We start from the raw sequence: 19,440 nt of genomic DNA, 5'->3' as shown, positions 1-19,440 counted from the left end.
GGTGCCTTGTTTCTGGTTGACTAGCTACTGCAGCTCCAGCAGTTTGGAGTTGCAGGGTAGGGTAGGGTTATTCTGTGTGCCTTTTCTTTCCCCACTGCCCTTTTTTGGTCTGCTAACGTCCACTCTGGAGCTTTGTTCATTTTTTTCCATGTCTTCTTTGTTTTCCTCTTGTCCTTTTCTCCCTATCTCATTTCAGTCTTTCCAGGGCTGTTCCTTCTTTATATTCATTACTCGTCTTTCTGCTTTGTGTGACTGCTATTGGTTAGCCAGCTGCTTGTTAGATGGACACTGCTTTCATACTGCAGTCACTGCAAGTGATGCTACTTCAGTGCTCCCAGCACAGGGGAAAGGAAGTTCATGCTGGCCAAGATACTTCGGTAGACAGTAGTAACATCTGTGTGATTATGGTATTTTACATGCAGAAACAGAACTACATCCCATGATTTAAAAGAAGCTGTTTGTCTTCTAGATCACAATTAGATACAGCCAAACCATACCTAAAATATTTTTCTTACCCATTAAGGATTTTTCATCCTTCTTGAAACTAGTGTTACTGGATCTGTTATCTGCTAGTTTTCACAAAAAAATGTTTAGCATGTTGTAATTCATGTTTAGGCATTTATAACAAAAAGGTTCTCGCCACTACCACCTCTCAAGAAACTACCTGTTTATGTAATGGAAGAATTTGTTTTTCCAGGGAAGTGTATGAGTAGTCAATCTGTACAACACTGTTGCTGCCCAGCAAATTCATTTTTACTCTATTAACCTTCAAAGTGAGATGTGGACAGGCATGTTGTGGCATTCCATTCCATTTTACTTTTTATACTCAAATTCATATAGTTCTCCAAAAGGCAAGTAAGAATACAAATATTAAGTTATTCAGCATTGCAGACATCTTACACAGACTTCTAGGCAGAAATGCATGCTTTCTCCGCTCTTTATGGTCCATGGCTTTATTGCTAAACAGTTGTGCTGAATTTCACAATAGTTCAGTCAATATTTAGACCTTCAAACAGACTCAAAAGTGTGACCCTAAGACATGATTAACTTAAGTATAAATAACTAAGCTACTGTAGGCTTTTTAAAACAGTAAAAACACTGTAGCTGATGGCAGTTCACTGTTTTACTGTAATGCTAACGTTACTGTTGCGATACTGAACGTCGAGCACAAGTTCATCTCCTGCTTGAACTTGAATGGGCTTATCCAACACAATAGCAGCTTGTTTCCAGTGGGATGACTTGCTTGATGTATCTAAAACAGTGTCTTCATCGAGGTACACGTGATACCAAAATGGAATTCCAGTCACGTGACCTGCTTTACAAACTTCGACCTACAAAAGTAAGATTTTATGTTACTATATAGCAATCAACTCCCCCCCCCCAATATAACAACAAAAGTTTGTATTCTTTAAATTCAAGCTTCCTTGAGGAAGATTTCTCTATTGCCAATTTGCATCTTGCTTTTTCAGACACCCAAGAGTTTATCTTCAGTGATTCTGTGTATCAGTTTTGCGAGAGGGCTAGGGAAGATGGGGTTAGCTGCTGTGGTGCTTCCAATATGTTTTGAATGACTACTCCCATTCCTGACTAATGCCCATATTGTCTAGGAGTGATGGAAGGTGGAGGGCAAAATGTTAGCTCTCTCTGCATAGTACAATCCCAGTGTATCTCTAGGTTTCAGATACACTGCCTCACCATAATTTCTCTTGAGAAGGTGAATGGCCCGTGTTCATTTGGTAATTGGTATCCCAGCTAGAATGCAATGAGACTTAATTCTGACCAGAGGCAGTAAACTCCACACCCAGAACCAAATGAACAAGAATAAAAATGGTATGATTTCTTCCTCTAATGTGATTTTCTGCTTTAAAGGGGGTAACATTTTAGTGAAGTACTAGTACCAAAAGTATCAAACACAGAACATGTCAGATACCTGTGCAATTCCATAAATGCAACATTGATACTCAAGAATGAGAGCGTAATAAACTAAAGCATGCAATAACTACCATCTCCTAGATTTACCTTAACTTCTCTACTAGAGCAATTCAAGTACGGATTCATGAGATCCACTCGCAGAAGTTCTACTGATTTGCTCAAAGGTGTGTGTGGAAGTGTGGACATATCCAAAAAAACACGGACAGGAACCTGAAATGGAATATACCATGTTTTGAGATTAATTGTATCATTGTGACACCTTTTCAAAAAGCTGTGGTGTGTCTTTGGCAAGTGACCAGTTCGGTTGCCAGGGCATATATTTCTAGGTCTTTTCCCACTTTAGGCAAAAGGATGTCTGTACCGCAGCATCAGGATAGCTCAAATAGCCCTACTTTCTTAACATATTCCTTGCAAATGCTGGTCATCAATTTTGCTCTGCACAAAACTATTGGAATTAACAGTTCCCCTGCTTTCAATAAATGCTGGTTCTTCCAAGTCTTAAATTAGATGTCCTTATTGTTACTGTAAAATAGTGAAAACTATTTGCAAAACATTACATGAAGAAATTAATTAGGCTTTGATAAAGATTTGACAGCTGCATATCCAGTGAGACAGATGTTTTTCTTTTATCAGCAGTTCACTGTGTCACACTGCAAACCTTCATTTTAATTTTTTTTAAGAAAAGGGAAAGGCCTTCCCCTGGGCATACAGGGTTGAAGCTGATGTTCTCTGGATTGTGGCCTTAATAAAACACTGAAGCTTTTTTCTGGCACCCTAATCTTTGAGACAGCATGCTAAACTGGATATAGATGAATATAACACATTTCATACCTTAAACTGGTTGATAAAAGGTGCAATGTTGAAACCGAGGGTGGGATCTGTCCCTTGAACTGTGGTCTCGAGTAGCAATGACCTAGATTCCACAAGCATTCCATACATCTTCACATGCTGTGGGAATATCTTCCCTCCAGAGTGAAGCAAACATCTATAAAAAAAAAATATAAAGTGTTAACATTCACAACCAGTGCTTTTTTTCTTTAAAAAAAAAAGTTTAAGGGTACTCTCACTTTCCTACTCATATTGAAATACTGCCCCTCAATGAGGCCAAACTTAGATTTACAAAATGTTTAGGGGTATGCGTACCCCTGCATCCCCCCAGAAAAAAGCACTGTTCACAACTATTCTCTCCACACTGTCCTCAGGCTTCCTTTAACAAATCAAGATTTAGACCATCAATCAGAAGCATTTTGTTTAAAATACTTTGGTGTGTTTATGCTTGTTTTTGTTTTTTTGCAAAGAAGCATGACCAAACAGTGAGAGCCAACTCCATCTTCTTTTAATTTTATACGCTTAATTTTAAATAGGTTTATTCTCAGTCTTACACGAAACTACATTGCTATGACCCATAAAGCTACAACCGCCTCATTAATTTGAAAAGTTCTGTCCACATATGGATTCAATGTAGAACAAACTGTTTTCCAAGAGTCTTTTGGCTAAGTATCATTCCAAATTATATTACGTTGGCTAAGGTTTTATGCATGAATATAACAGTAAAATACAGTCCAGGAAAATTTCATGTCATACAATACCTGGATATTGCAGCCTTTTCCATCACGTCCTGCTGAATTAGACCAGAAGTCTCTATGACATCCAAAATTATAATACTCCATAACTTGTCAGATTTTGGTCTCTGTAATACCATGTTTTCATCCTGTAGGTGGTTGAGCCAAAACTCTAAAGTTTCCTTAGGAAATTTGTTAGCTTCTGAAATCAGGCTGAGAGCTACTTGGTGCTGTTCTTTTTCAACAGAGCTGTAGGCCTTAACTGGCCCAAATTTGCCTGCAATTACTGGCAAAATTGAAAAGCCCTCTGATACGTCCAAAACATACAAAGGATCAGGAGTCACTGAGTTCTTGCTTTGGTTCTTTTCAAGATTCAGTTCATTACTGTGGCTGTCCACATCCATGGAGTGCTCACAGAGGCTTAAGGATGACAGCACTTTGCCTATTGCAGCTTTAAAACATTCGTGGTATCTCCTATTGTTCAGTAAAGCAATCTCAGTAGATTCCAGCATGCATTCTTGTCCCAGTGCATTTGTTGTTTGAAGGCTGGCCAGAGCACTGCAGAGCTCAGCCTCACTATTCTTCTCCTTGAAATTTCTTTCCACATCCATTCCATATTCTGAGGTCACAAGAGAAATCTTCTGGATCCTTAGATAGCAGTCCTGGCATGATATTTCCATTGTAACCGAGTCTCCAGATCTCACAGAGTAATCTTCAAATCGCACAAGGATGAAGAATGAAATACATTATTCACTGTGCCTTCGCTACTGTTCCAGTCTTCCTAAAACGTGCACTACTTTAACAGCTCCTCTGATCAGCCTCTGCTGCTGCAACACGTGCCAAGCAGATTTTATTAGAGTGGAGGCAAAAGAGGCCCAGTGGGTGTCTTAATGCAGAGCACAACTGACTACAGCTTTCACAAATTTATCAATGTTAGCGGCTTACACAGTAAAAACAAAGTTTCTATTTAAATATGACTCAAACTATCTGTCAGTGATGCATGATAGAAAGGAAATATGAGAAAATGTTAGAAAGAAGGTGGTGGTGGGGAAAGTGGGTATCAACAGGAACATGGATTAACTGCTTAGCCAAGTTGATCCTGTAAAACATCACAATTTTGTTTTCTATCCTGCGTCCAGAGTAATGATTAGCACACACTTGCCCTGATGAATGCAGACATAAACTTTAAAATACAATCATATTATCTGTCAAAATTCTGAGACTTTAGGCTGAAATAGTTGAAGATATCTATATTAGAAATTAAATTGGAAATTAACCATGTGTTCCTAAGCATGTTTCCCACTGAGGTCAGTGGAAGTACTCCCTGAAATGCTGCTGAACTAAGTGGGATTAACTTTGAGTAAGCATTTGTTTTAAACTGAAAATATAGAAACTTGCTTAGGATAAATGAGGTTTGCCACTTTTACAGCTCCCTTTTTACATCCCTACTTACTCCTAATTCCTACTCCCAGCTGCCAAATTTTACTAGTCCTTCCTTGTTTTCAATTTATTCTGCCAAGCCTTTTTTGTTTGGGAATCCTGACGATGCATGGCTGGTATCGTCTCAGTTGCCACTTCTATTTAAGGATTTTATTCAAGTAAATTTGACTGATTTATTAATCATGTAATGCAATTGAAAGTGTTCTTCCACTTGTTTAATGTGGGGCTCATTGAGAGCAGCTGCACAAGAGACTGTCTCATAAGCAGAGGGAAGAAGCCTATTTGCTGGCACAGTTTGAATCCCTCTGCAAACTAACTTCAAGGTCTAGTTGTTTGGCTGTTACATCAAGCCCCTTTGACAATGCCCCTTGACATCAGGCATTTGACACCCACCCATCAAAGTTGACCTGTGCGGGAAGGTAAGGATTCCATCAGAATTCAGTTCCCCACCCCAGATATACTGAAATGACATTTCCATAAAGTGTAAGATTTCAGTGTTGAGGACCTTCACTTTTCTCAGTATGATAAATAGTTCCTAAGAATGCTACCTGCAAACTCTTTTTGCTTATTAGAAATCCCACCTCTCATCTCAAACATACAAAACAAGCCAGACAGATATCCTAGAAAGAAAATGCATTTTAATGTCATTGTAAAAATAAAACCCTGAAGACATACCAAGGAGGCCTTGTACGGGGTACACTGCTTGTTCCCAACAGGTGTCCTCACTTGGACTTGTAGAGAGTGTGTGCTCATCATCAAGCTGTAACGTAAACCAGACCACAATGGCATCTAGTATTCCTGCTTTAATAACCGGCATGTTGATCTTGGATGGCTTACGAGTTGCAAAGCTTTTCAGCTCCTAACCAAGAATGGTAAAAAAGAAGCAAAATATGTTGGAGAGCATTAGAAGAGCCCTTCTGAATAGGAACATAAGATCCCTGATGAATAACACTAAAAACTTATCTGATCCAGCATTCTGTTCCCCAATGGCCAACCAGATCTCTGAAGCAGGTCAAGGGCATAACAGTGCTTTCCTACTGAAGTTTCCTAGCACACTGCCTCCAATATTGGATGTAATATATAGCCATAATGATTATGAGCCATTGATGGACATGAATTTGATTGATCCCTTTTTAAAGCCATCCAAATTGACGGGCATCATCACGTCTTGCTCTTCAGTCAAGTCCCCACTGCTGGCTGAGCACCTCCAATTGTCTGCCTTATAGGTAAAGGTAAAGGGACCCCTGACTATTAAGTCCAGTCGTAGATGACTCTGGGGTTGCAGCTTTCATCTCGCTTTAGTGGCCGAGGGAGCCAGGATTTGTCCGCAGACAGCTTGAAGGTCATGTGGCCAGCATGACTAAGCTGTTTCTGGCGAACCAGAGCAGCACACAGAAAACCGTTTACCTTCCTGCCGGAGCAGTACCTATTTATCTCCCTGCACTTTGACGTGCTGTCGAACTGCTAGGTTGGCAGGAGCTGGGACCGAACAACAGGTGCTCACCCCAACGTGGGGATTCGAACTGCCTTATAATCCATCTTAAATCTAAAAATATACAGAATGTAAATGGTTTTAAGAAAATGGTAGCTAAAAATAAGAGTCTTCTTTGAATGAAAGAAAAATATAAAAGTCATATTATTGTACAGTCTTCCTAACATTTGGCAGTAGATATATTATGATTACATATTTTAGGACCCAATATGGAAATCCCACTAAATGGTGATGCCTTTTTTTCCAGAAGAATCATAGCCTGCTGAGCCCAGACAAATACTAGTCATAATTGGGTTCCAAGGAGTAAGGAAAACCAAAATAAAAAAGAATGTCATGCTCCAAAACTTTCCTTTCTTACGTAAACCACTCTTGAGATCATTTATTTTAATTCTTTGTTTTCAAAGGATGGGGGGTTTTCACCACCACCAATTAATAGCAAATTTATATGCAGGTGTCAAGGAGAGAACACTGAAGTCCAGTTTCATTGTTCAACAATGGAGTCTTCCTACCCTCCCTGGTACCCACCCTTTTCTACATTTCCCAAGATGGCCTTTTTACTCTTCTCCTTTGCAAGAAACTGATATTTTAGGATTCAATGGCAGCTCAAGTTCAGCATACAACAGTTTTGGCCAGAAGTATTAAAAAATTAAACATATAATATTAAGTATTTAAATCTTGATGGAACATACCACAGATCACTGCATTATAGTTTCTATTAAAGTGCTTTGCTGTACTCTGCCTATTAATCTCAGATGCCAGATAAAGTGAAGGTGAAAACAGAGTTATTGATTCAGAGCATGGCAATAACTGCCTGTATACAAGGGGGTGTATTTTAAGATCTTGCTTGCAAACATTTTCCCATGGGTCAAAAATCAAAGAGGCATGCTTGCATGATCGACGAAACACATTACCCTCTCAGGCTTAACTGGTACTAGCTCAGAGCCTATCTAGAAGGACTATAGCTGCTTGCAATATCCAATGCTGACTGCTCCTAAAAGAAATAGTTTATAGAACTGTATGGCAAACCTGTCTTCCTATTCCACTGATGGGAAACCTATTGCCTTTCAGGTGTCAATATACTACAACTCTGAACATCCATGACCAATGGCTCTGCTAGATGGGGGTGATGAAAGTTCAACTACATTCTTAGGGGGCACAGGCTCCCCATCTCAGGTCTCAACTTTCTGTCCTTTCTTAATCCCACTCTGGGGTTGTAGAATACCCTCAGTCATCTTTTTATCTTCCATGCACCTCCATCTCACCATACAGAACAAAATCCAGATGAACCTCTCTTTTACCTCTGCATTAATCCTTTTGCAATTGATAAACGTTTCGTTCACCATGTGATCCAAAAGTTACCTGCAGGTTGTTAAAGTTGGCTGTCAAAATTTGGAAGTGTTCTGTGAGGGCCGTATAGCCACCAGGAACTCTGCTGAGTTTTTCAGTGGTGTAAGGTTCAAGACTTTCATCCGAGTTTACAGAAGCGTACACTGGACTGTGGAACTCCAATGTTTCTGGCAAGCAGACACCAGCAATTTCTTTTGCACCCACCCTGAGAAAACAAAGGAACAGACAGAAATTAGGTTTGACAAGACAAAATCATGCAATTCATGAATAACAACAACAACAATAATAATTTATTTATACCCCACCCATCTGGTTGAATTTCCCCAGCCACTTTGGGTGGCTCCCAATCGAGTGTTAAAAACAATACAGCATTCAATATTAAAAACTTCCCTAAACAGGGCTGCCTTCAGATGTCTTTAAAAAAATAGGATAGCTGCTTATTTCCTTGACATCTGAAGGGAGGGCGTTCCACAGGGCAGGCCCTCTGCCTGGTTCCCTGTAACCTCACTTCTCGCAATGAGGGAACCGCCAGAAGGTCCTCGGTGCTGGATCTCAGTGTCCGGTCAGAACGATGTGGGTGGAGACGCTCCTTCAGGTATACAGGACTGATGTCGTTTAGGGCTTTAAAGGTCAGCACCAACACTTTGAATGTGTTGAACTCAGCATTGGTTCTTGGCACATTAAGGAGAGGCTCACAAAAAAAGATTTGCTGAGCTTAAAGACATACGTAACGATTGTGTTCTATTTTAACATGTATATCCCTTTCTTTTTAACCATAAGAAGGGCAGGGTTGTTTTGTTAATAACATACAATGTAAAAACACAGTCAATCAAACTAATAGCATAGAATAAATTGTATTAATCTAACAGCCTTCCCACATTCTAGTATTTATACCCTGAAAGTTTTACTCCCTTCCTTAAAAATTACGTTGGGCTCTTGCACATGAAGAGAGGATTCTATAAGAACAGGATGTAAGTGGAAATTGATGACCAAATTGAAGATGGGTTGACATCTTCCATGTGGGATGAGCTTCATTTTGGCGAAAGGCTGATTCGAGTTTTATGAATTTCAGTGCAGAAAACTCAAAGTTATTGTTATTTCCACTTATGTGGAATCCAACCTAACAAGCAGGATGAGCAAAATAAAAATCTTATCTTTAAAAGGGAGACATTTCCTCTTCCCTGTCCAAGTTTAAACATGCTTTCCCAACGTATGTCAGCAGCACAAACATACCTATGATGTCTGCGTATCTCTCCGCATTCCACTGCCATGCCCCACACAATAGCTCCTGCTGGTATAACTTTACCATAGTTTTCAGCATTAACTCTGCCATCATTGGGCTGATTGATAAATAGATAAAGTTACAAAGCTACAAAACTATACAAGACTACTATTCACAAGAACTTATTCCATTATCTTTAAATTTATATACTGCTTAATAGTACAATATCTAAGTGGTTAACAATAAAAAAGTTACAAACCATTAAAAACCCTTAAAACTGTTAAAATTAACATTAAGCTAAAAATAGATTAACATACAATTAAAACACAAAATTAATATAAACTGTTCAGTCACTGTACACAGATTAAGTTAGGGTTTGGCTGCGTCAAGTTAAGTATAAATATTTGGATTTCAGCTGAGTGGAAAAAAGGTCTGTCTTAATTGTTTTTCAATCTGCTCTATTCACTGTGCAAAATGAGAGATTGTTGCCAAGCCAACCCTCAGTCTAGAACACATTTTGACTTGAATTAAAAATAAAGATATTATGGTATAACACATATGGCTATTTGAAAAGCACGTTAGATAACTTTCAGCACTAGTGATATCAGAAAGAATATCTATATCAGTTGTTTAAAAGAGAAAATATTTCAGCCATTTATTATATTTATTGAAGAATAATCTTCCACAACCGTAACTATTTTGTCTTCTAACTGTTGTAATATGTAACATCATCTCATAAATTCTTACAATGGAAGACCCTTAATGGGTTTTTTGAGATAAGGAATTAATCACTATGAGAAGGGGAAATCTTTCATTTTTAAAAAAAATACAGTAAACAGTACTATGAACGGATGGGTAAGAAACATGCCCTCATTGCTTTTGAATCTAGAACTTCAAGACACATTCAAAAAATTAAATTGTGGATACAATTCATTTTTATTTTGCATCAGCTGCACACCCTTAAGTCATGGCATTTTCCTCGCATTACATTCAATGTATGGAATTCAATGTAGTGCTAAGGAGACTGATTCGATAGTGCAAGCATTTCTGCTTGCCTGATGGAACCATCTCCCATCTCCTCTCCCTGTGCACTGTTTTTGGGGTTCTCCTGACCCTCCATAGTGGATATGGGAGAGGTGGGGGGCGGGCAGCGCCAGGAGAAGGGGAAAGCCCCACAGCGCTAGCGGGAGTCTTTGCAGTGGCTTCCACTAGCAGAATGGGTTAGTTGAATCCATCCCAAAACTTTAAACATGTTCTATATATAGAGTTGGCCTGAGGCTAGTAGTTCTTTAAAAACTCTCTCTCACACTTGTCTAATCTCTCATTCCGTACCGAAAAGAATGGTACAGTCTACCGCAATTGACTTTCCCAGCCTTAAGGGTCCACTTAACTGTGAGGACACTTAAATGTTCTTTCCCATGTGCTCTTTCTGGATCGCATGGGAAGTCTTCATGCCAATGCTACTAGACTCTAGGGAGCTGCAGTACTGGCAAGCAAACTTTCTTATGTGATCTGGAAGACCTGTGTAAGTAATGTTTACATTTCACGTTTCTAGTTCGCTGTTTATGAGAACTAATAAAAGAAAAATGTTAAAACATTATTGCGAGGCTGCAGAGCCTTGATCTCATTGCTATCCATAGCAGTCATAGTGCAAAATCATTTTTACAGTGTATCAGGCCTTAAGACACCCATAGATACTTGCCTTTGGTGGTAAAAGCAAATGCTCCCAAGCATGGATCAAGCTTTCCACAATTCCTTCTCCAAATAAACCAGAATCTACCGTTTCAGTGACAACCAGGGAAACTCTATTAAATATAGTGTTATAAAAAGAAAGCAGTAGTTCAGAACCACTATAATCAGCAATGGAAGAAAATTATAAAACCTGAAGCAGGACTTAAAATCTACTAATGTGAAATCAGTAGTCTCTTCTTGTGTTGAGTAATCAAATTTTATTCTGGGTTTTTGGCTTCTGCTTAAGATAAGCCAGCATCCTTTCTGACCTCCTGGCCCTAAAACTACTTCTCACAGTTCTTAGTTATTCTAATATAACAGAAAAGTTTGTGATCAGTGGTTTTTTGGGGGGTGGGTGGGTGAGTGGAATGGCAGAGAAGAGATTGTCTGCAGTTATTTGGAATGTTGCATTCCAGGCCATAGGCAACTATCTCCCCATTACACCTCAGTTCTGGAAAAGCCCCTTGCAGGCATTTCTGTTCAACTACTGTCTTGATAAAGGAAGTAGGATGAGCTTCCAGAGCAAGGAGGTGACATTTCGATTGGTCCTGGGGATGCAGCATATGATTCTATGCTTTGCCACCACTGTTAGCTGTGCTAGAGTAGCCATCGGCAGTGTGATGCCTGCAGATGCTTTAGACTACCGCTCCAATCTGCTGTGACTGACATAGCCATGCTGGCTTGGGCTAAAGGGAATTGCAATTCAAAGCATTTGGAGAATACCAGGCTGGCAAAGTTTTTTTTCTAGATCATAAGCTATTTACTGAAATTAATTCTGAAGAAGGTTTTGCCTTCTAAAATAAAATAAAAGCATTCTGGACAGATGTTCTGAGTTATTCAGGAAATAAATAAGTAATAGTATATAGGGAATATAAAGGAACAGTTTATAAATGCATTCAGCTGCACACTGTTTAATGGAAGCTTATTTGGATGGCTTAAAGATGAAAGAAATGTGCCACGAAAATAAAAAAACAAAATGTTTAGCACCTGCAGTGTGGGAGGTCAATTCTGTTAGAAATAAGACAAGATTACAATTTGTCAGTGAAAATTGTCAATTCTGTTAGAAAAATAAGTAAGATGTCACAACAAAATATAAGAGTAACCTTTCAGGTATGTGCTTTGGGATTTCTATATCAAGAGATTTCATGTGAAGTAGTTTTATTTCTCCATCCAAATCATTTGCAGCTAGCACTTCACAAGCCAATTCATACATGGTCTTCGATAACTCACACGCATAGACGGAAGGTGCACCAGCCTTTTTGGCAAACATGCTGAAACATTAGAGGACATTAAACAGAAATCATCAGAGATTCTTGTTTTGACAAAATATTAATATAACATTTTTCAAATCAAATATTAACTAAAATATTTTAATAACCTTAAATGGGCCCTCTGTATCAAATTGGGACTGAGGAGACTTTTAATTTATTTAACCTTTCAGACCACCCTTTGTTACATAGTAATTACAGGGCACTTTCAACCTAATTTAGAAGAGCACATTAAATAAGTTAACACAACACACAGAAAACCCCCTAGCAAAGCAAATTTATCTGTTTCGCAATATTCAGAAAAAAATATCAACACATTTACATTAACTGAATTCACAACAAACCTGAGAATTCCTGTTCCTGTTCCAATGTCAAGAACACTTCTGCACCCTGAACAGACAGCCTTTTCAATTGCTTTTTGATACAGCAAATTCCTATTGGCGTCATTAAGCATGATGAAGTGCCATCGTTCTACCACCCAGTTGGCAACACGATAAAAATTCTCTTTTGCATCTGGAAAGTCAGGGTTTAGCTTCACGGCTTTATGGAAATATGCAGCTGCTTCATCCCTAAAGCCCATTCTGTGAAGAAAGTGGCACAATCAAAATGAAGCTTAAACTAGCAAGCAGATCGTTCAGCCATAAATATTATACGAAAATCTACACTTACATTTTGAGAACACGTCACCAATGACTGCAAAGAGCACAAATCTGGACTGCATTGTGTAAATGAAAAGGGTACCTACTGCAACTTGTCAAACTACTAATCAACTAACACTAAGATTTGCTGTGACCAAATCATAAGAACGTAACAAGAATCATGATGGATCAGACCAAAGGTCTATGTAGTCCAGCATCATTCTCAAAGTGCCAAATCAGATGCATATGGGAAACCTGGAAGGAGGACCAAAGTGCAACACTCTCCCACTCATGCATCCCAGCAATTTCTATTCAGAGGCATTGCGCCTCTGATTCTGGACACAGTACACAGCCATCATGACTAGTAGCCAAGAATTTGCCTTTTCTCCTTTTTAAAAACTATCCAGGTTTGCAGCCACTACTCATATTGTGGTAGTGAATTAAATAGCTTAACTGTATGCTGTGTGGAGGACTTTCAGACCAAAAAATAAAGCACATTGTACATTAAACAATACTGTGAACATGAAAAGTATTATAACACATTTTAGTTGTGCAAGACTTCTCCTTTCTGAGCCCTACACTAAGAAGTAATCACAACACTGCTAGATACCTGTGCATTTAGGATTAAGTATTTAATGGAATGTGTGAGATTAATGAAAATTTAAGAAGCACTACGCTAGAATTCTTAGTCAAAATACAACACAACCAAGGGCAACTACAAACCTGAAAAGGTGTTCCCCCATGCTGTTACATATAACTTCATCATTAGGAAATAATTCCAGAGCATGCTCATAGCAATCAAATAAATCTTGAAATCGTGTGAGAGAATTCAGCTCTTCTGCCCATTTACAAAGGGTATACTGAAATGTTTCCTAAAGGAAAGTGATAGTTTAGTCGCAACAATTAGTTTATTCACGCTAATAAAATGTTTTTATTGGTAAATAGATATATGGCATGCAATGGCCTATTTGCATGTTATTTCTGTCTCTAAACTTGTACACAAATAAACCTATTTGTCAGAGAGAATGGCTGAACAAAGAACAACTGCTTACCTTGACATCATTTTTAAGCTCAGGAGCTAGATTCAATACCAAGAGATAGTGGGCATATGCAGTTCCAAAGTCCTGATTTTCCAGACAGTGTTGAGCACTTTGCAAGGATCTAGACACTAATTCACGCCTCCCAGCTTCCTGACCAACATTGCGCCTATGCCGAGATCTCCTTTTAGAGTTAGGCATTCTGAACTGCCAAAACAAAAACATTTATTGCAATGTTACAAAAAGTTGCAAACAAAATGTTTGCATCAACATTTTTGCACTCATTATAGCCCAATTGCTACAAAAGTGAAATATACGCAACAGACATTTCATGCAAATGCACTTACTATTTTTCATGTTAGAGTTCCAGCAAAGCACTTATGAATGCAGCACCTATAGATTCATTTGCAGCGTTTTGCAAATTGGATGCATGCTGGTTCCCAAGTGTGGTAGTAGAGGACTCCGTGTGATTGTTGTTGTGAGTGCAACACAAACTGAAGATTAGGACATTGATCTTCACTCTTTTCTAACCTGGAACTCACCTTTAGACCAAAGATAAATTATGGGACCCACTCCCATATATATATATATATATATATGCTTTCGTAGATTTTCACGGGTACAGGAATGCAGGTTTTGGTGTCCTCGGGTGTCTTCCCGTGTAAAAGTTGGGGTGTCTAGGCGACGTTTCGACGAGGTCTCACTCGTCATCTTCAGGCTGGTGCTTTCGGCTTCTTGTTACTGGAACAGAGCGGGATCTCAATGTTTGAGTTCCTATAAATACTGTAGAGGGGGTGTGGTGTCTAGCCTCCAATGTTCTGGGCAGAGAGGAAGTTCCCAGGCTAGTGTGCCTTTTCTTCTTTTGTTCCTTAATTACTTGAGAGATACCTTGAGTGATTTCTTGAGTGATATCCTGAGTACCACTTAGGTGGGTCATTAGGTGTGGATTAGTTGCTAAAGTCTTTGTGTCTTGACCTCTTGAACTTTGTGAAGAGTTTTCCTGAGAAGATGGCTGTATTGCACTTAGTTGTGCTTTGGCTTGGCTTCGTGTATAGGGGCGAGCTGTGGTTTTGTGGCTTGTGTCAGCCAGATCTGTGTAGGGATTGCAGGGGGGTGCAGCATCCGGAGGTGCCACCATGGATTGGCTACTGGATGGTGTCAGTAATTCATCTGTGGAGAGGGTCTGGGTTCTACACAGATCTGGCTGACACAAGCCACAAAACCACAGCTCGCCCCTATACACGAAGCCAAGCCAAAGCACAACTAAGTGCAATACAGCCATCTTCTCAGGAAAACTCTTCACAAAGTTCAAGAGGTCAAGACACAAAGACTTTAGCAACTAATCCACACCTAATGACCCACCTAAGTGGTACTCAGGATATCACTCAAGAAATCACTCAAGGTATCTCTCAAGTAATTAAGGAACAAAAGAAGAAAAGGCACACTAGCCTGGGAACTTCCTCTCTGCCCAGAACATTGGAGGCTAGACACCACACCCCCTCTACAGTATTTATAGGAACTCAAACATTGAGATCCCGCTCTGTTCCAGTAACAAGAAGCCGAAAGCACCAGCCTGAAGATGACGAGTGAGACCTCGTCGAAACGTCGCCTAGACACCCCAACTTTTACACGGGAAGACACCCGAGGACACCAAAACCTGCATATATATATATATATATATATATATATGATGGGACCCATGCTATGCCAGACCATGACAAAATTGCAGATCCTGATCTGTCAGTTAAAGCTAGGAACAGTGTTCAGTACCACATGGTTAATGTTTTTTTTTTTTTTTAAGTTCTGTTCCTTGTGATCCTGCTGGAAGCAAAACATGGGAAGCTGCACTTTAAAACAACTTATTACAGATAATTGAATGTTGTGCGATTCCAAAATATACATATTATCAAGGGGCCTGGATAACATCTTTATAATGAGACATGATCAGGCAAGGCTCATTTATTCTGTGCCCTAGTGACTATTACTGGTCATAGGAATTTGTTAATGAGAATTTGATATATCATGTGTTATTAAAACATTTTGTAATGCAGATGCCCATGTGATTGATAAATTCATTCTAAGAACAGAGGTGAACATTAACATATGCTGGAGGAATTTCACTCAGCTTAAAAAAACACTAAAGGAGTATGAAGGCAGTGACAGTAATATTTTAACTAGGACTTGCCGATCGCATGGTCGGCGGTTCAAATCCCCATGGCATGGTGCGCTCCCGTCGTTCGGTCCCAGCGCCTGCCAACCTAGCAGTTCGAAAGCACCTCCGGGTGCAAGTAGATAAATAGGGACCGCTTACCAGCGGGAATGTAAACGGTGTACCGTGTGCTGCGCTGGCTCGCCAGATGCAGCTTGTCACGCTGGCCACATGACCCGGAAGTGCCTGCGGACAGCGCTGACTCCCGGCCTATAGAGTGAGATGAGCGCACAACCCTAGAGTCTAGCAAGACTGGCCCGTACGGGCAGGGGTACCTTTACCTTTACTATTGTAAACCAAACAGATCATGGTAATAGTGAAGGGAAATGGGCAGGCATAAACAATTGTACACATGCAGCTTGTCTTTAACAAAATATGACATTAGTATGTGAGAGGTTGGTGAATCTATTCCTTCCAGACAAAGGGACATATATAGGGGAGATATATTTCTATTCGCTGTGGAGTGAGGACAAAGGGCAGTGGAGGCGAATCAAAGCTGTAATGGAACTAGTGCAGGAAGGAGCCAACAAAAACTATCCAACAAAAAGCAACTGCAATCTTGCTTTACATTAACAGGCACACTTACTTGGGAGTAAATCCAATTGGAATGAGTGGGATTTACTTCTGAGTAAACATGAGTGGATCACGCCGTATGGTAACCACTGCTGCACGCCATCCAGGCAAGCAAACCAGGCATTTGCTCTAAAAACACAAGACGTTTCTTTGTTAAAAGGTTTTTGAACCTGTTTTATTCATCGCCCAGCTTCCCAATTGCTCAGAACAATAATGAGGGCCCAGGGCAGGCAGGAGATGCGCACTTGGCAGAACGACGGGATGGATGCGGCGTGGGAAGAGACGCCGTTGAGCTTGTTCGCAGGGCGTGCAAAGCGAACCGGGGGAGGCCGAGACAAACAGGGGCGGCCAGACAGAAAGAATGGCGAGTCAGTCACCTCGGCAATTCATCCAAGCGGTCTGGGACTACAGCCCAGACAACTCCAGGCAAACTCTCACACGCTCCAGCAGAAGCCTACGGACGCCATCTTAGAGTAGGGCGAAGGAAGTATCGCGAGAAAAGTAAACGGGATCAGGGCTCCGTAGCGCACACGGGATTAGCACCGATAGCGACGAGTTTCCAGAGCCGTCTGCTGACCTGGAAACCTCTCCGCCGAGATTGTGCAAACGAGAGTAGTAGTATTTTACGCATGCGCAAAATACACCGCCGCCTTACAATAAAGTTTGCGCATGAGCAGAAAGGAGGCGAAGAGGCTGCTGTACAGTACTTCAACTTAATGAGTTGCTTAAACAACAAAAACAAAACAATAGGAAGGAAGCGGGGGGTGGGGGCGAAAGAAACAATAGCGCTATAGTTTTATTAGGTCCACCTAAAACTTCATGAAGGAAACGAATTTGTAAGTCCAGCAGAACTTTTTAGGCTGGATGCTAACAAAAAGGGAGCGAGAAAGGATGTTAGTGGGTGTGATTAGAAAAGCAATTTGTGACAGATTTTAAATGGAATGGATGCAGCGCTTTACAAAATGTTTGCAAGCAGCAGGTGGGGCTTTTCCATCCCACACATCTTTTTTTCTTCTGGCAGGGAGCCAAAAAAAAGGAGAGGAGAGAAAAGTGGACAGTTAATGGAAACATACTAGCTCAGCCCTATTTCACAAAATGCAAGATAGTGAACAGCTCAAACCATTTCCCAAACAGAACGAAAAGTTGTGCAACTTTTAGCTGGGGAAAACAAGAAGGTAGATTTTAGATAAGCTTGTTCCTAGGAAGTGTTGGTACTTTGAATCTGTGGATAAATGAGGGGCACCCAGTCCTGCATGTGTGCTGCCTGTCCATTGAGAACTAGCAGCAAGAGTTTACTGCAAGAATAGGCTTTTTCTGATGAAGTGGCCTCTCATCAATGAAAGCTGATACTACAAACAAATATTCAAATCTTTAAGGTGCAACAAGACACTTTTTTTTGTTTTAGTTCCAAAACTATGGAACTATCTCCCATGCATCAGGGAGCTTGGCTCATTTAAGGCAAGCCCGACTTGCAACATGCCTTTTATCCATTTAACAAAAAGAATCCGAGCAATTACAGCCAAGAACCACACCCTTAACTAGACACATTATTTAAGGCAATATTGATATGGCAGAGTACAGTATCATATTGTGGTTAGTTTCAGTTTCACCAACACATTGGAGCTGGCTGCTAATGCCAGAATGGTGGACCCAAGTCCCGTATTTGTCTCTTCACTGGAAGCTGCAAATTTCAAACACCCAACTGGAAACAAATTCCCAAAAATTGTTAAGAGCGGAAAGGGACCTTTAAGGTAACCTTTGGGAGCAGAATATAAAGGCGCTAAAACAGGAAAGGGTGGGCGAAACCCTCACCAATAAGAAATTATAAGCTGTTTCCTGCTGTGGGTAATCTTTCATTGAAACGAAGGTTAAAAACGCCCCACTAAGTAAAGGCATGGCTTTAATGAGAGGATACGAATAGATTTGAATGCATCCATAGGACAGGGCAAGAGTAAACAACGTGTTGGTTGTAAGGAGCGAGTTTGTGGCCTGAGGAGAGAAGCCGCCCCTGCTTCGAGTGGGGCCTGCAAAGGAGCGTGAGAGAAGCAAGACCCTGGGCAGCTGCGAGGGGAGGAGCCGATAGGCAAACGGCCGGTGCTGGAAGGAGCCCGAGCGGGAAGAAAGGAAGGTGGAGGAGGAGAAGGCCGGCGCTGGGTGGGAGCTTAGGGCTGTGGAAAAGGCGGCGCCGAGGCCACGCTGGGGCGGAGCCGCCTCTTTCGCCCAAGCGGGCTGGGATGCCGAGAGGAGCTGCTTGTTTTTCTTTTTCCCGCCGCAACCGGGGCCGCGGCGAGAGGCTGCTTTCGCCCCCTTAAGGAGTTGCTACGTTGGCAGCCCCGGTAGCGCCGTATCCTAGTCCCGGGCGCTCGACTCCTCCTTCCCCTCCCCGCGTCGCTTGGCTCTTTCCAGGGGCGCGTTTTGCCGGAGCCGCGCGGGTCCCATGCTGCGCCGGGAGAGGCTCTGCCGCGCCGCCCCGCCGCCTGCTGCTGCTTCGCCCTGCTGAGGAGGCGCTGCGCGGAGAGCAGAAAGAGAAGAGCGGGGCTCGGCTTGCTGGTGGTGCTTAGCCTAGAGGGATTTGCGAGGAGGAGGAGGAGTGGTGCCCGGGTGCCGCCGCCGCCATGGGGCTGCAGCCCTTGGAGTTCAGCGACTGCTACCTGGACAGCCCCTGGTTCCGCGAGAGGATCCGAGCCCACGAAGCCGAGCTGGAGAAAACCAACAAGTTCATCAAGGAGCTGCTCAAGGATGGCAAGAGCCTCATCGCCGCCACCAAGAGTGAGTGGGGAGAAGTTGGGCAAGCGGGGGCAGGAGGGCTGGTTGGGGCGGCATGAAAGCCGCTCGGCGAAGGGCGGCTGGAAGTTGCAAAGTCCGCTCTCCGGCATGCCGCGAGACGGGAGCTTCTCCTTGCCCCTACAAGGTCTGCTGCTGCTGCCGCCCGAGGCTGCTGCTGCTCCGCCGAATCTGGTTCCTCGGGCGGCGAAGGCGGGTGGCGGCG

General features: G+C 41.5%; 2 protein-coding genes across 7 annotated transcripts in view; one reads left to right on the top strand and one right to left on the bottom strand.

The window, feature by feature from the left end:
* Positions 1-793: 793 nt before the first annotated feature.
* On the bottom strand, positions 794-19,359 carry PRMT9 (protein arginine methyltransferase 9). Of its 5 annotated transcripts, none has more exons than XM_083755631.1 (14): positions 19,103-19,359; positions 16,465-16,580; positions 13,685-13,876; positions 13,356-13,504; positions 12,339-12,575; positions 11,830-11,997; positions 10,698-10,800; positions 9,007-9,113; positions 7,786-7,978; positions 5,610-5,793; positions 3,522-4,206; positions 2,764-2,917; positions 2,020-2,142; positions 794-1,331 (listed from the first exon to the last, which is right to left on the bottom strand). In XM_083755631.1, the coding sequence occupies exons 3-14, from the start codon at positions 13,868-13,870 to the stop codon at positions 1,116-1,118; spliced, it is 2,505 nt and encodes an 834-aa protein (XP_083611757.1). In that variant the 5' UTR covers positions 13,871-13,876; positions 16,465-16,580; positions 19,103-19,359; the 3' UTR covers positions 794-1,115. The 5 variants fall into 5 exon arrangements, with proteins under 5 accessions (XP_083611757.1, XP_083611756.1, XP_083611755.1 ...); XM_083755630.1 differs by lacking the exon at positions 19,103-19,359 and adding an exon at positions 16,697-17,673; XM_083755629.1 differs by lacking the exon at positions 19,103-19,359 and adding an exon at positions 16,829-17,673.
* Positions 19,067-19,440, top strand: part of ARHGAP10 (Rho GTPase activating protein 10) — a gene marked incomplete at its 5' end in the record, with an annotated part of 100,998 nt that continues 100,624 nt past the window's right edge. For both annotated transcript variants that reach the window (XM_083755633.1, XM_083755634.1), the window contains one exon: positions 19,067-19,220. In XM_083755633.1, coding sequence (XP_083611759.1) covers positions 19,067-19,220 — 154 coding nt within the window. The remainder of the gene's footprint in view (positions 19,221-19,440) is intronic.

Source organism: Podarcis gaigeae (genome assembly GCF_964106915.1).
Source record: "Podarcis gaigeae genome assembly, chromosome: 9".
Classification (NCBI taxonomy): domain Eukaryota; kingdom Metazoa; phylum Chordata; class Lepidosauria; order Squamata; family Lacertidae; genus Podarcis; species Podarcis gaigeae.
The sequence above is the reverse complement of the archived record's forward strand: the minus strand, read 5'-3'. Positions and strand labels throughout refer to the sequence as shown.

Coding starts and splice junctions, on each gene's coding strand:
- PRMT9 (XM_083755631.1), bottom strand. CDS start 13,870: ATGCCTAACTCTAAAAGGAGATCTCGGCATAGGCGCAATGTTGGTCAG. Junction 12,576..13,355: donor ATGGGGGAACACCTTTTCAG/GTTTGTAGTTGC, acceptor CTTTCTTCACAG/AATGGGCTTTAGGGATGAAG. Junction 5,794..7,785: donor CCAACTTTAACAACCTGCAG/GTAACTTTTGGA, acceptor ATTCTTGGTTAG/GAGCTGAAAAGCTTTGCAAC.